Source organism: Scyliorhinus canicula, chromosome 4 (genome assembly GCF_902713615.1).
Source record: "Scyliorhinus canicula chromosome 4, sScyCan1.1, whole genome shotgun sequence".
In the NCBI taxonomy this organism is placed as follows: Eukaryota; Metazoa; Chordata; class Chondrichthyes; order Carcharhiniformes; family Scyliorhinidae; genus Scyliorhinus; species Scyliorhinus canicula.
Genome location: NC_052149.1, coordinates 53,830,575 through 53,846,261, shown reverse-complemented (window position 1 = coordinate 53,846,261; position 15,687 = coordinate 53,830,575). Strand labels below are relative to the sequence as shown.

At 50.7% G+C, this 15,687-nt stretch overlaps 1 protein-coding gene across 4 annotated transcripts in view; it reads left to right on the top strand.

Annotated features, from left to right (window-relative positions):
* The window catches only part of LOC119964594, a 189,252-nt gene that overhangs the window by 99,771 nt on the left and 73,794 nt on the right, over nucleotides 1–15,687 (top strand). For all 4 annotated transcript variants that reach the window (XM_038794272.1, XM_038794271.1, XM_038794273.1 and 1 more), the window contains one exon: nucleotides 8,072–8,104. In XM_038794272.1, the coding sequence (XP_038650200.1) occupies nucleotides 8,072–8,104 (33 nt within the window). The remainder of the gene's footprint in view (nucleotides 1–8,071; nucleotides 8,105–15,687) is intronic.

The window sequence follows — 15,687 nt, the reverse complement described above, 5'->3', positions numbered from 1 at the left end:
CTAAGCTGCTGTGCAAGCATTCTGCTGGTCTTCACTCCATGCTCATAGATCGCCCTCCTCGCCTTTCTCAGCTGCTCCACTACCCTCCCTGTGGTTAGCAAGCTGAACTCCGCCTGTAGCCTCCGCCGTTCCCTTAAAAGCCCTGCCTCTGGGGTCTCCGAATACCTCCTATCGATCTGTAGTATCTCCTTTGCCAGTGGGTCCATCTCTGCCCTGTTCACCTTCTCCCTATGGGCCTGCATCGAGATCAGCTCCCCTCTGACCACCGCCTTCAGTGCTTCCCAGACAACCGCTGCTGAAATTTCCCCCGTGTCGTTGACCTGCATGTAGTTCTGAACACATTTCCTCAGCCGCTCGCACACCCCTACATCCGCCAAAAGTCCCACATCTAATCTCCATTGCGGGCGCTGGTTACTGTCATTACTAACCTGTAGGTCAACCCAGTGCAGAGCATGGTCTGAGATTGTAATCGCCGAGTTACCCGTTTCCACCACCCCTGCCAGTAAGGCCCTGCTCAAAATAAAGACATCAATCCGGGAGTACACTTTATGCACGTATGAGTAGAAGGAGAACTCCTTCACCCTCGGCTGCCCAAATCTCCATGGATCCCCCCCCCCCCCCCCCCACCTGCTCCATGAACCCCTTTAGTTCCTTCGCCATTGCTGGCACCCTGCCCGTTTTCGAGCTTGACCAGTCTAAGCCAGTGTCAATAACTGTGTTGAAGTCCCCTTCCATGACCAACCTGTGCAAGTCCAGGTCCGGTACCTTCCCCAGCATCCTCTTTATAAACTCCACATCATCCCAATTTGGCGCATACATATTTACTAATACCACCTGCACTCCCTCCAGTTTCCCACTGACCATAATGTACCGGCCTCCCACATCCGAGACTATTCTACCCGCTTCAAACTTCACCCGCTTATTGATCAGGATCGCGACCCCTCTAGCCTTTGAGTCTAGTCCTGAGTGAAAGACCTGACTGACCCAGCCTTTCCTCAATCCAATCTGGTCAGTTACTCTAAGGTGCGTCTCCTGCAACATTACCACGTCCGCCTTCAGTCCTCTAAGATGCGCGAACACGCGTGCCCTCTTGACTGGCCCATTTAACCCTCGAACATTCCAGGTGATCAGCCTAGTTGGGGGGCTCATTGCCCCTCCTTCGTCGATCAGCCATCCCCTTTTTTGGGCATGCTCTACGCCTCCACCGGTCCACCCCCAGGCAGCCTCTGCCCCCAATCTCCTCTCTGTCCCTTAGCCCAAGTCCTTCCCTCGTCAGCAGAACATTAACCCCCCCCCCCCCCGTAACAACACTCTGTAACCCAACTCCTATAATAAACCGAACATATGCACAACCCCCATTGCGCTTCCGTGAGCTAGCCCACCCAGCTAGCTTGGTGGCCCCCATCCCTGGCGCTGGATAGTCTGCCACCTATTCTCTCCCCCCATACACACATACTCCAACATCAAACAATCCTCACGCGATTGCCCGACAGAAAGACACCAAGATCTAAACAAGCACACCTCCCTCCCCCAACAGTACAAATGAAAACCTTAACTCACTCAGCTCTACCGCTGGTTCCAAATCAATGCAAAAGGCATTACAAACAGCTTCCACAAAACTAAAAAAATAGAAACTTTTTTTAAAAAAAAGAACAGAAAAACAAAACAAAAAACAAAACAAGAACATTGCAGCAAAGTTCAAAAGTTCTCAGTCCACCACCAGTCCTTTCCTTTTTGCGAAGTCCAGCGCGTCCTCAGGCGACTCAAAATAAAAGTGCTGTTCCTCATACGTGACCCAGAGACAGGCCGGATACAACAGTCCGAACTTCACCTTTTTCTTAAAAAGGATTGACCTAATCTGGTTGAAGCCTGCTCTTCTCCTGGCCACCTCCACACTCAGGTCTTGGTAAACCCGCAGGATACTATTTTCCCACTTACAGCTCCGTGTCTGCTTGGCCCACTGGAGAATGCACTCCTTATCCAAGTACCTGTGGAGTCTCACCATCATTGCCCTCGGCGGGGTCTCCCATTTTGCAGCTTCCTCGCAAGCGCTCTGTGAGCCCTGTTCACCTCCAAGGGTCGAGAGAATGTCCCATCCCCCAGCAGCTTCTCAAACATATCTGCGATGTATGCCCCAGCGTCCGCTCCTTCGGACTCCTCCTGGAGCCCAACGATTCTCAAGTTCTGCTGGCGACACCTGTGCTCTAGGTCCTCCACCTTCTCCAGGAGCCTTTACTGCTGGTCTCTCAGCATCCCCACCTCCAACTCCACCGTAGTTTGATGTTCTTCCTGCTCAGCCAGCGCCTTCTTTACTTTCTGGATCGCCGATCTTGGGCGTCCAATCTAAGCTCCAGCCGCTCAATTGACTCTTTTATCGGGTCCAAGCAGTCCCGTTTCTGCTTAGCAAAGGCTTCCTGAATAACTTGCATCAGCTGCTCCATTGACCACTGGGTTGACAAACCAGAGGTCCGGTCCTCCGCCATGCTGTCTCCTGCTGCAGCTTCAGCCCAAGTCTTCCCTGACTTTCTGTTTCTACCTTTATGAGCACTTCTAGTCCTTCTCTTCATGCACCGATGTGGGAATTCAGTACACATTTGCCTCCATCCTCAGTTTTACAATTCAGGTCCAAAAGTCCGACCAGAGCGGGAGCCACCAAATGTGCGACTTACTTCTTCATAGCCGCCACCGGAAGTCCACTCATCTTCTCTACTGAGTAGTACTGCACTCCATATGCTTCACCCGGTACCTGTGTCTATGTATTTACATTGCATATTTATGGACGCCTTATGCTTTTTGTCATGGATGAAATGATCTATTTGCAAGCAGTACAATACTTTTCACTGTACTTCGGTACATGTGACAATAAACAAATCCATTCTAATCTCACCCCCGACAAGGAATGGGCCCTGGAGGTCGTGGGGGTGTCTGAGGACAGATTGGTCACTGACGTAGAGATTGGCCTGCGCTGGAAAGGTGAGTATCCACCACCTTCACCTGGATGACTGTCACACGTGTGTTGTTCATGCCTGACATAATGATCCTTCCATGACCACATGTCCACTCTCCCTCAGGATCTCCATCCGATGGTGCCAGCCCATCCAGGGGGCAACCCCCCCCACATCCCAAGAGAATGGACGAGAGCTCCTAGGATGCCACCTTGAGACCCCACCCTCCAGCAGCGCAGACACACACACCTCGATGGGCGAATGTAGCGGGCAGGGTCTGGGGCTCAATCTGATGAGTACCACACAGTTGCTGATGCAACTGGAGGCAGGAATGTCCGGGGGGGGACAGCAGTCAGAAGTCTGCTGGACCCCAGGACCCAACTGGGTCCCAGTCAGGAGCTGAGTCTCTGCACCAGGTTATCCTGGAGCTGATGCAGACGATAGGGTGCGGCCGTGAGATTCAGAGGGGGATGTTAGTGACACCCCAGCGGGTCCATAGTCGGTTGGAGGAGTCCCAAAGGCTGCGGGCTCAGGAGTCAACACTGCTAGGGCGGCAACCTCAGTGGAAAGCCTGGAGCATGACATCAGCACCATGAGTGGTGTCCAAGGTGTTGCTCAGTCAGTCACGGCCATGGCTGAGGGCCTTGACAGCATGTCCCAGTCGCTGGGGGACGTGTCCCAGTCTCAAGTGGGCATTGCCGAGGCGCTCCAGAGCACGTCGCAGTCGCTGAGAACCATGTCCAAGATGCAGGCGGACATTAGCGAGGCACTGCAGAACCTGGCCTCATCACATAGGGGCATCACTGAGGGCATCGACACCATGGTGCAGAGAATGGGGAGCTGGATGATACAGCAGCTTCCTGAGCACAATCCAGCTGCCCCTCCATCCCAAGGTAACCTCCCCCAGGCCCTACGGCCATCAACTGGGAGGAGGGAGCACTGGAGACCAATTCGGAGCTTCCCTACAGGGAGAAGACGATGGTCACCAGCTCTTCCAAGTCCCCGCCCCCCTCCTGACAACGGCACGTCTTGGGGTCCGTGGCGAAACAGGATGGCATGACGATACGTGTGCCACCGGCAAGTTGGTTGGGACCCGCAGGCACCAAGCCCTCTAGAGGACACCCACCAGGGGCATCACAGGACACGGTAATCAGCAGGCTGCCTCCACCTCTGATGCGCATACTGGGTACACACTTAGACGTAGTACCAGAGCATGGGGGGCTGAGAAGATTGAGGATCACTGAGCGGGCACTGGGGGGGGGGGGGGGGGGGGGTAGGTGGCCGGAAATGGGAGATGGCACCATCGGTAGCTTGGAACTGTTAGGGTCATGATTGTGCACCATTAAAACCCGTTACACCCACGAAATGCGTAGCCTCTGTCATGTTATTCTGCACTGTGGGCCGGCCTGCATTTCCCTCCCATTTGCCCTCTGCTCTCCCCCAGCCCCAGCCCCTGGGCATAGTAGTCCTAGATTTGCCTCCCCCCCCACCCAATGCATACCACATGCAGGTGATGAGTATGAGCTGTCAGGGGACAGACAATGGCACAGATGAGCACCAGAGCTCACCTCACAGCAGGTTATCAGCATCCTTCTGCTTTGTATATTGACCCGCTGACAAAACAAAGAACAATACGGCACAGGAACAATCCCTTCGGCCCTTCAAGCCTGTACTGGTCATGATACCAACCTTGGCCAAAACCCTCAGCACTTCCTAGTGCCGTATAACTCTATCCCCTTCCTATCCATGTGTTAGTCAAGATGCCTTTTGAACGGCGTTAATGTATCTGCTTCCACAACCTCCCCTGGCAACGTGTTCCAGGCACTCACCACCCTCTGCGTAAAAAACCTGCCTCGCACATCTCCTCTAAAGTTTGCCCCATGTACCTTAAACCTATGCCCCCTGGTGACTGACCCCTCCACCCTGGGAAAAAGCGCCTGCCCATCAACTCTATCCATGCATCTCATAATCTTGTAGACCTCTATCAGGTCACCCCCACCCAACGTCCGTCTTTCTAATGAAAACAAGAGTCTATTCAGCCTCTCTACACAGTTAACACCCTCTGGACAAGCAGAATCCTGGTAAACCTCCCCTGCACCCTCTCCAAATGCCTCCACATTCTTCTGGTAGTGTGGTGACCAGAATTGTGCGCAATATTCCAAGTGCGGCCGTACCAAGATCCTATACAACTGTCGCATGACTTGCCAGTTTTTATACTCAATGCCCCGTCCAATGAAGGCAAGCATTCCATATGCTTTCTTAACTACCTTATTAACTTGTGTTGCCACCTTCAAAGATCTGTGGACCTGCATGCCCAGATCTCTCTGACTTTCTATGTTCCTAAGAATTTTACCATTTACGGTATATTTTCCCTCTATTTTAGACCTACTAAAATGCAATACTTTACATTTGTCTGGATTAAACTTCATTTGCCATTTCTCTGCCCAAGTCTCCAACCTATCTATGTCCTGCTGTATCTCCTGACAATCCTCAACACTATCTGCCACTTCACAAACCTTGGTGTCATCTGTGAACCTACTAATCAGACCAGCTACATTTTCTTCCGATTTGGTTATGTGCACCACAAACAACAGAGGCCCAAGCACCAATCCCTGTGGAACACCACTAGTCACAGCCTTCCATTCAGAGAAACACCCTTCTATTGTTACCTTCTGCCTTCTGTGACGGAGCCAGTTCTGTATCCATCTTGCCACCTCACCTCTGATCCCGTGTGACTTCACTTTTTATACCAGTCTGCCATGAGTCACCTTGTCAAAGGCTTTATCGAAGTCCATGTAAACAACATCCACCACACTTCCTCTTCAATCATCTTTGTCACCTCCTCAAAAAACCCGATCAAGTTAGTGAGGCACGGCCTCCCCTTCACAAAACCATGCTGTCTATCACTAATGAGTCCATTTGTTTCGAAATAGGTATAAATTCTGTCCCTGAGAATTCTCTCCAATAATTTACCTACTACCAATGTGAGGCTCACCGGCCTATAGTTTCCTGGATCATCCCTGCTGTCTTTCTTTCTTTTATAAATTTAGAGTATCCAATTCATTTTTTTTTCCCAATTAAGGAGCAATTAAGCGTGGCCAATCCACCTACTCTGCACATCTTTTGGGTTGTGGGGCGAAACCCATGCAAACACGGGGAGAATGTGCAAACTCCACAAGGACACTGACCCAGAGCCCGGATCGAACCTGGGACGACTGTTCCCACCTTTCTAGACCATATAAAAGTCTCCTTTTTCATTTTGACGAGGTTCACAATATCCCTCGTTGACCACGGTGACATAAACTTCACATACTTATCCTTCATTCTCTCAGGAACGTGACTTTCCTGAATTCTAATCAACTGTCGCTTGAAAGCGACATGTGCTGAGGGGCATGGTGGGTGGGAAAGGAATGAGATAACGGACGAAGCCACATCCTATGTGAAGCGAATGAGGATGAGGGCCTCCCTGGCCCTCTGGACATGTCAGATGAGTCTCCTGCGGCACATGCTATGCGACATCTCTTCGAATGACCAGTGACACCTTGGGCCATCCCCGGCCTCCCCCTCAGGGTCTCTCCCAGGCCTGATGGGGGGCCGGGTCCTCAGGGCGACGGCAGTTGCTGCTGGGTCTGACATCTGTAAGGGATTGGAGTGGGCGAGAGGCTGACAATCAGTGAGGCCTTCCACCCCTGCACCCTCAAATCCCCCAAGCCTCCTTCAACCTTACATTCCCTGCCATCTCTCAGGTGCCAGCCAACGAGCCGGTTATTCTGGAGGGCCCCTGGGCACCGGAACCCAAGACCCCCGCCGGGAACCATAGTGGGACTGGGCTCAGGTAACCCCCCCCCCCCTTTCGTGATTCACACATCGCCCTCTGGCTGTGGGATATCCCCACTACTGCTGCCTGGCTATTGGGTGTTCGATTGTTGGCTGCTGCCCCTGTAGTGTTGGTGCCTCCAGTGTTACGGCGATGTGTCCAGGCTTCACAATCTGATTGGGATGCTAGGCAGTGATGTGCCATCAATTAACACAAGATGAGTAGTGAACGAAACTGTGGCTTTAATAAGCTAAACAGAAAGCGTCCTGGCCACTGATCCCGAATGGGGCAGAGCCGGAGGTCAGCCACCTTTATACCGAGCCCGAGGGGAGGCGGAGCCATCAAGCAGTGGTTTACCACAATACATGTAGTACAGTAACAGTTTACCACAATACATATAATACACTAACAGTGGTTTACCACAGGCAGTAACGCCTGCCTTCTGGGCGGCACAGTGGCGCAGTGGTTAGCACTGCTGCCTAACGCCGCTGAGGACCCGGGTTTGATCACGGCCCCGGGTCACTGTCCATGTGGAATTTGCACATTCTCCCTGTGTCTGTGTGGGTCTCACCCCCACAACCCAAAAATGTGCCTGGTAGCTGAATGGACCATGCTAAATTGCTCCTTAATTAGGAAAAAAAAGAATTAAATTCAATTATCACCTGCCTGCGACATGGCAGGTTTACCCACGGGTATCTACATGGGAGCTGTGAGGTGCTCACACTACTAACATTGCCAATTCCCTGCTAGCGATAGCTTTCAGCTGTGCGGTCAGACGCTGCCCATGGCCAGTGGGGATTAAAGTGACCTTCACCATTTTTCCACGGATGGCGTCTATCTTGGGAGTGTTCGGTGGGATGGACCGGCAGCAGCTGAGGTTACCCCTGGTATGGGTACACAATATCTTGGGGGTGGCATATCGGACCCGCGGGTGCTCAGCCCCTTCCCAGCCCAGCTGTGGGCAACCCCACACTGATGGCAGTCAACCCCCCCTCCTGTGCAAGCCTGCTGTTTCCGATTTCAGAATCTAACTGGATGGCTCAGATTCACGCCCCACGCAACACGGCCGTTATATCACGGCCAAAGAATATGAGGAATATGTCCACGGCTTAAGAGAGCCAAAGGTTTGAACCGTGGTGGGTGCAATGGGGGTGGACCAAAGAAAACCATGGGCAAGAACAGGTATGAATAGGAGCAACCTGGTGAATTCATTTTTCAAAATATCATGAATTAAGACATTTTCTTAAGTTTCAAATTGCTGAATATTGCTTCATAACTATATATAATTATAATCTTTATCTATTTCCAGGAAGATTGCAACTCTGCATACGGAACAAGAAAGGTATGCCTAATGAAAGCTACAAAATATTCCAGTACTTAAGGAATTGTAGCCACGGTAAAAGTCTCATTCTGAATAGACATTCTTAAGCTAAGAATTTTAACTGTATTCACCATGCATTTTAATATTAATTGTTCGAGACCTCTGGTGAGACTTGGAGGAGGGTGTATCGCACAAAAGGTGGCTTCCACTAAGGTCCCGGTACTGCCTCCCTCCCTAACAGCACAGTGGATGTATCTACACCTCAAGGACTACAGTGGTTCAAGAAGACAGCTCACCACCACCTTCTGAAGGGCAACTAAGGATGGGCAATAAATGCTGGCCTAACTAGCGATGTCCACATCCCATAAATTATTTTTTTTTAAACTGATCCTACGGACGAGATCTACGGTCTAGGAGGGTGGGGACAGTCGAAAATCTTGAGTATAAAGAAAGTAGGAAGGTACTTAAGCGGGAAATTAGGATAACTCGGAGGGGTCATAAAAACCCTTGGCAAGTAGGATTAAGGTGAATCCTAAAGCTTTTTATTCATATGTAAAAAGCAAGAGGGTGGCCAGAGACAGGATTGGACCACTTAAGGACATTGGGGAATCTATGTGTTGAGCCAGAGGAAATGGACGAGGTACTAAATGAATACTTTGCATCAGTGTTCACCAAGAAAAAGTATTTGTAGAAGATGATTCTTGGGTAGGGTGTGGGGATAGTCTGGGTCATATTGATATCAAAAAGGAGTAGGTATTGGGTGTTTTAAAAGACATTAAGATAGATAAGTCTCCTGGGCCTGATAGGATTTACCCCAGAATACTGAGGGAAGCAAGGGAGGAAATTGCTGGGGCCTTGACTGGCATCGTTGTATCTTCATTGGCAACAGGTGAGATCCCAGAGGACTGGAAAATAGCTAATGTGGTAGCACTGTTTAAGAAAGGTAGCAGGAATAATCCAGGGAACTATAGGCCAGTGAGCCTCATGTCAGTAGTAGGTAAATTATTGGAGAGACTTCTCAGGGACAGGATTTATACCCATTTTGAAACAAATGGACTCATTAGTGATAGACAGCATGGTTTCGTGAAGGGGAGGTCGTGCCTCACTAACCTGATTGGGTTTTTTGACGAGGTGACAAAGATGATTGATGAGGAAGGGTGGTGGATGTTGTGTACATGGACTTCAGTAAAGCCTTTGACAAGGTACCTCGTGGCAGACTGGTATAAAAGGTGAAGTCACACGGGATCAGAGCTGAGGTGGCAAGATAGATATAGAACTGGCTCCATCACAGAAGGCAGAAGGTAACAATAGAAGGGTATTTCTCTGAATGAAGTGTGTGACTAGTGGTGTTCCACAGGCATTGGTGCTGGGCCTCTGTTGTTTGTCGTATACATAAACGATCTGGGGGAAAATGTAGCTGGTCTGATTAGTAAGTTCGCGGATGACGCCAAGGTTGGTGGAGTGGCAGATAGTGTTGAGTATTGTCAGAGGATACAGCAGGACATAGATAGGTTGGAGACTTGGGCAGAGAAATGGCAAATGGAGTTTAATCTGGACACATGTGAGGTAATGCATTTTGGTAGGTCTAACTAGAGGGGAAATATACAGTAAATGGCAAAACTCTTCGGGATATGGAAAGTCAGAGTGATCTGGGGGTACAGGTCCACAGATCTTTGAAAGTGCCAAGCAAGTGGACAAGGCATGTGGAATGCTTGCCTTCATTGGACGGGGCATCGAGTATAAAAACTGGCAAGTCATGCTACAAGTTGTATGGAACCTTGGTACGGCTGCACTTGGAATATTGCGCACAATTCTGGTCACCACACTACTAGAAGGATGTGGAGGCTTTCGAGAGGGTGCAGACGAGGTTTACCAGGACCACGGTGTTAGCTATGTGGAGAGGCTGAATAGACTCGGACTGTTTTCATTGGAACGATGGAGATTGAGGGGCGACCTGATAGAGGTCTACAAGATTATGAGGGGCATGGATAAAGTGGATGGGCAGGCACTCTTTCCCAGGTTGGAGGGGTCAGTTACTAGGGAGCATAGGTTTGAGGTCCGTGGGGCAAAGTTTAGAGGAGATGTGTGAGGCAGGTTTTTTTACACAGGTGAGTGCCTGGAACGAGCTGCCAGGGGAGGTTGTGGAAGCAGATACATTAACGGGGTTCAAGAAGCATCTTTACAAATATGTGGATAGGATGGGTATAGAGGGATATGGCTCGAGGAAGTGCTAAGGGTTTTGGCCAAGGGTGGTATCATGACCGGTCCAGGCTTGGAGGTCTGTTGGGCTTGTTCCTGTGCTGTATTGTTCTTTGTAAAACTTTGGGTTTTAACCTGGTAGCTTACCATGGGGAGGATGGTTAAGGTGCTGAGAGGATATCTAAAGCAGCATTGAAGAAGGCTGCAGGGAAGAAATCGTTGACGGGTAGCCTGGTAAAGGAACTCAAGGGAGACAAGATGGCGGAGGATACGGCTGCACCTATCATGCTGGAAACCTTGCAAAGGGCAATGGCGCAGGAGCTGGAAAAGTTCAGAAGACAGATGGATGGTAGATTTGAGCGGCAAGGCAGGGGACTTAAGAGGTCGTTCAAAGCCACTGGTGAGGAGACATTGGGCCCACTCCAGAAGCAGCTTGACAAAACTGCAGGGTTGTGAGGGAGCAGGCTGAGACGTTAAAGGATGTTGAGGAGGCCCTGTCGAACCATGAGGACCGACTGGTTTAGTTGGAGGCTGAAATGCAGATTCTGGCGGATTAAAACAAGGGCCTGAAAGCCAAGGTAGATGAGCTGGAGAACAGGTCGAGGCGTATGGACCTGCTGGAGGGTACGAACCGATCAAACAATCTTTGGCGATGTTTTCTCGGCTGGTGGCAGGGATGATGTGTTTGCTCTGCCGGATTTTATTAGGGCACAGCAAGTCCTGCGACAGAAGCTGAGGACGAATGAGCCACTACATGGGGTGATTGTTTGGTTTCAAAACTACCAGAGGAAGGAACGGGTCCTGGAGTGGGCCAGGCAGCATCAGAATATCGACTGGGACAACAACATTATGCATATTTACCAAGACATCAATACCAAGTTGGTGAAAAGGAGGACAGCCTTCAAGAGGGTGGATGCGGTGCAGTACCCGGTGAAGCTGAGGGCGAGGTAGGGTTTGAAGGACCATTACTTCGACTCACTGGAGCAGGCAGAGGCCTTTGTCAAGGAACAAGGACTGGGAATGGTTTGAGGAGGGTTGTTGGGTGTCTTTTTCTATCTGGACAAGCTGGGCTGGTGTAATTGTAAGTATTGTAATAATGTATGTTATGTTTGTCGGGTTCTTTGTGGCCATGTCATTCGTTTGTTGATGATGGGGGAGATTTTCTACTCTGTTTTCTCTTTTTTCTATAGGAGATTAGGTCCATGGTGGATGATAAGATGAGGGATATGGGCAGGGGGCAGTGATCACAGGCCTTGGGTTTAGTGATGTTTGGGGTTGGACCTTGGGGGTGGTCACATTGCTTGGAGTTAGGCTAGTTAAGAGGAATGTTATGGGGTTGGGTCTGCGACAGTTAGACAAGGCTCGATGCGTCTAGTGCGGTCGGTTGGGAGAAGAACAGGGTTAATAGAGGTGGCATGTTGCCTGCTGATCTAGTGGGGGAGGGAGGAGGGACTTAGCAGCGATCAGAAGTTTTTCTTTGTCTCATCTTTGAGGTGGGGCAGGTCGTCACCTACGTTGTCCAAGAGTATTGTTGAGGACTGTATGACCTACCGCAGTGGTAATGGCTGACTTGAGGTTGTGGGGGGTTGAAGCCCCTGACACAGCTGGTCACCTGGAACGTACGGTGTCTGGGGGGTCTTGTTAATAAAGCAAGGGTTTTTGCCCATCTAAAGGGACACACAAGAGATACACATGCGAGAACGAGACCAGATCAGGTTCCAAAGGCCTGGGTGAGCCTGATGTTCCACTCGGGCTTTGACAGTAATGAAATGAATGAAAATTGCTTATTGTCACGAGTAGGCTTCAATGAAGTTACTGTGAAAAGCCCCTAGTCGCCACATTCCGGCGCCTGTCCGGGGAGGCTGATACGGGAATCGAACCGTGCTGCTGGCCTGCTTGGTCTGCTTTAAAAGCCAGCGATTTAGCCCAATGAGCTAAATCAGCCCCTAATCAGTAGGGCCCGGGGGGGGGGGGGGGGGGGGGGGGGGGCTGCGATCCTAATCAACAAGTGGGCGCAGTTCCACGTGGAAAAGGTGACGGCAGATCCAGGGCGGGAGGGGGACAAAATGTGACAGTGGTAGGAGTCTTGGTGGAGAAACCAGTGGTACTGGTGAACGTATATGCCCCAAATCTGGGCAGTGTGTCATTCATGAAGCAGTGGGTGGCGGTGGTGCCAGACCTGGACACTCACCAGCTTATTATGGGGGGGTGATATGAACTTTGTGCTGGACCCGAAGGCAGAACGATCGATGCCGAGATCACTGTCCACGGGAGGATGGTAAGAGTATTGTTCATGGAGCAGGTGGAGGGCCATACCCATGGAGGTTCACGCACCTGGGGGAGAGGGAATTCTCATTTTTCTCCACAGTACACAAAGTGTATTCGCAGATTGATTACTTCCTTATGAGTCAAACACTGCTGGTTGGGGTTAGGGCGGCCGAATATCTCGATCACGTCCCGCATGGAGAGGGTCTGGTGCGGGGAGTGGGTGAAGAGCACTGCAGGGGTTGCCGGTTAGATGTAGGGCTGTTATCAAACTTGGGGGTCTATGTGAGGTGTTCGAGGGCCATAATGGAACACATTGCAAATAATGATAATGGGGATGTTTCACCCTCAAATCTGTGGGAGGCACTGAAAGTGGTGATCATGGGAGAGATTATAGCAGTTAAGGCGGATGCGGAAGCTATAGAGGAGCGACATGAATTGGTGGATACGATTTTAAGCATGGATCATAGATGTGCGAGGGATCTGACCCCAGGACTGTTGGTGTGCAGGAAGGAACTGCAAATGCAGTTCGGCTTGATGTCAACGGACAAAGCGATGTGGCAGTTGAGGTGGGCAAAAGGGGAAGTTTGCAAGTATGGGGAGAAGGCGAGTCGGCTCTTGGCACATTAATTAAGGCAGCGGGAGGTGGATAGGAAGATTGTTCAAGTTAGGAATTGGGATGTAAGTTGGTCTGCGATCCGAGAAGGTGAATGGTATGTTCAAGGCTTTTTATGAGAAGTTATATCAGTCGGAAGCATCAAAAGATGGGTGAGAGATGGTGAAGTTTTTGGGGGGTCTGGAGTTTCCCAAGGTGAGGCAGGAGGCGTTGGAGGCTCCGCTTTGTTTGGAGGAGATCCAGAGCATTGGAACAGATGCAATCAGGGAAGGCACCAGGGCCGGATGGGTTTCCGGTGGAGTTCTATAAAAAGTCCAAGGATCAGTTGGGTCCACTGTTGCTGGGCATGTTTAGAGACTCCTTGGAGTGGGGCGCTTTCCCGGGGACATTGGGGCAGGTGTCTAGGTATGTCACTACTCTTGAAGAAGGACAAAGACCCCACGGAGTGTGGATCATACTGTCCGATTTCCCTGTTGAATGTCGATGCCAAATTGCTGGCCTTGGTGTTGGCTTTAAGACTGGAGTTGTGCCTCCCGGACGTGATAGGAGAAGTTCGGACGGGGTTTGTGAAAGGGCGGAGGTTGATCACGAATATACGGCGGTTACTTAATGTGATGTTTACTTCTGCAACCAGCCCGGAGCCGGAGATCATTGTATCTCTGGACGCGGAGAAGGCGTTTGACCGGGTGGAGTGGGTATTTTACTGTATTCAAGAAATTTGAGCTAGGTCCGGGATTTGTGTCCTGGGTGGGGCTGCTGTATGCTAGTGTCTGTACTAATGATATGACCTCTGAGACTTTTAGGCTACATCAGGGCACGAGGCAGGTCTGCCTGCTGTCTCCTTTACTGTTTGTAAAGGCAATTGAGCCATCGGCTATGGCGTTGAGGACCTTGAAGAAATGGCTTGGGATAGTTAGAGGGAGGGGTGGAGCACAGGGTATCATTATATGCTAATGATTTGCTGTTACACGTAAGGGATCTGAAGCATCTATTGGGAACATTATGGGGATAATGCTCTGCCAACATTTTGAATTGGTAGCAGTTTCACAGCAGGCTCTCATTTGTACTAATCACACTCTTTGACCCGCAAGGCTGGATGCCACATTTAGTGCATGGAGGGAAAGAGGGTTGGAGAAGGTGGGGGATCTACCCTTGGAAGGGCAGTTTGCCAGTTTGGAGGAGCTAAAGGAGATGTATGGGCTAACGGACGGGTTCAGGTACTTCCAGGTGCAGAGCTGGGTTCAGTGGTTGCTGCCAGCCTTTCCGGTGGTACAGCCACCTACCTTAGTAGAGTGAATTTTATCATACGCGGGATCGGTGGAGGGTATTATGTCCGGAATGTACCAACAAATAGTCAGAAAGGAGTTGAGTTCAGTTGAGGGAGTGAAGGCTGTGGTGAATCATAATAGCATAATTCACACTGTTATCACACATGTTATACCATGCCTCTGTAAGCTCAGCACACGAGCAGTTGCGCGGCTCTGCCCCTAGGGGGAGGTGTACTGGGAATGTACGGAAGTTTGTACTGGGCTCCACCCTTGGCTCCGCCCATGACTCCTCCCCACCCACTGGTTGTATAAAGCTTGGCAGTCGGAGCCTGCCTGCCAGTTCATCTAGAGTTCATCGTGTCACAGGCAGGCTCTGTTGTAAGACGATTAAAATCACTGTTCACTTATAGCCACGTGCCGCGTGAATTGATGGTCTCATCAATTTAATCGTCTTAAGAAACAGTAAGGAACGACTATGGAATCAGCCCTCAAGCCTGATCGACTGGAACTCGACCCACAGGATTCAGAGGCAAAAGAAATCTTTTCACATTGGCTCCGATGTTTTAAGGCCTACCTGGCTGAAGCAAGCTCCACAGAAACGACGGAGGAGCAGAAACCCAGCCTACTGCACGCAAGGGTGAGCCATCGTATATCTACTCAGTTAAATTGTACCTGCTCATATACAGAGGCCCTGGCCCTACTCGGCAAAATGTACGTGAGGCCCGTCAATGAGGTCTATGCACGCCACGTTTTTACTAATCGCCGCCAGCGCCCCACAGAATCGCTAGAAGAATTTCTAAGAGACTTAAAAACCTTATCCCAGGACTGTAATTACCAAGCAGTAAATGCTGCTGAACATAGAGAACTTGCTGTCCGTGATGTCTTTGTTACAGGCCTTAGATCAAATTACGTGCGCCAGCGACTGCTGGAGAAAGGGGCTCAAAATTTAGAAGATACTGTTGAACTCGCTACAACTATGGAGGTCTCGTTTCGTAGCCTCACCTCGTTTCCTGCGGACTCCGCGACCCCGTCATGGGCCCCCGACCAGCGACTGCCCCAGACCTGCGCCGTGCGGCCGCCCAGCCACCATGCTGCCCCAGCCTGCCACTTTTGTGGCCAGTCCCAGCACCCGCGGCAGCTCGGCCCGGCCCGCAACGCGACCTGCAGCAGCTGCGGGCGAAAAGGTCACTACGCCAGAGTGTGTCTGGCAAGGAAGGCCCCAGCCCCTAACCCTCCCGCGGCACAAAGCAACCGCT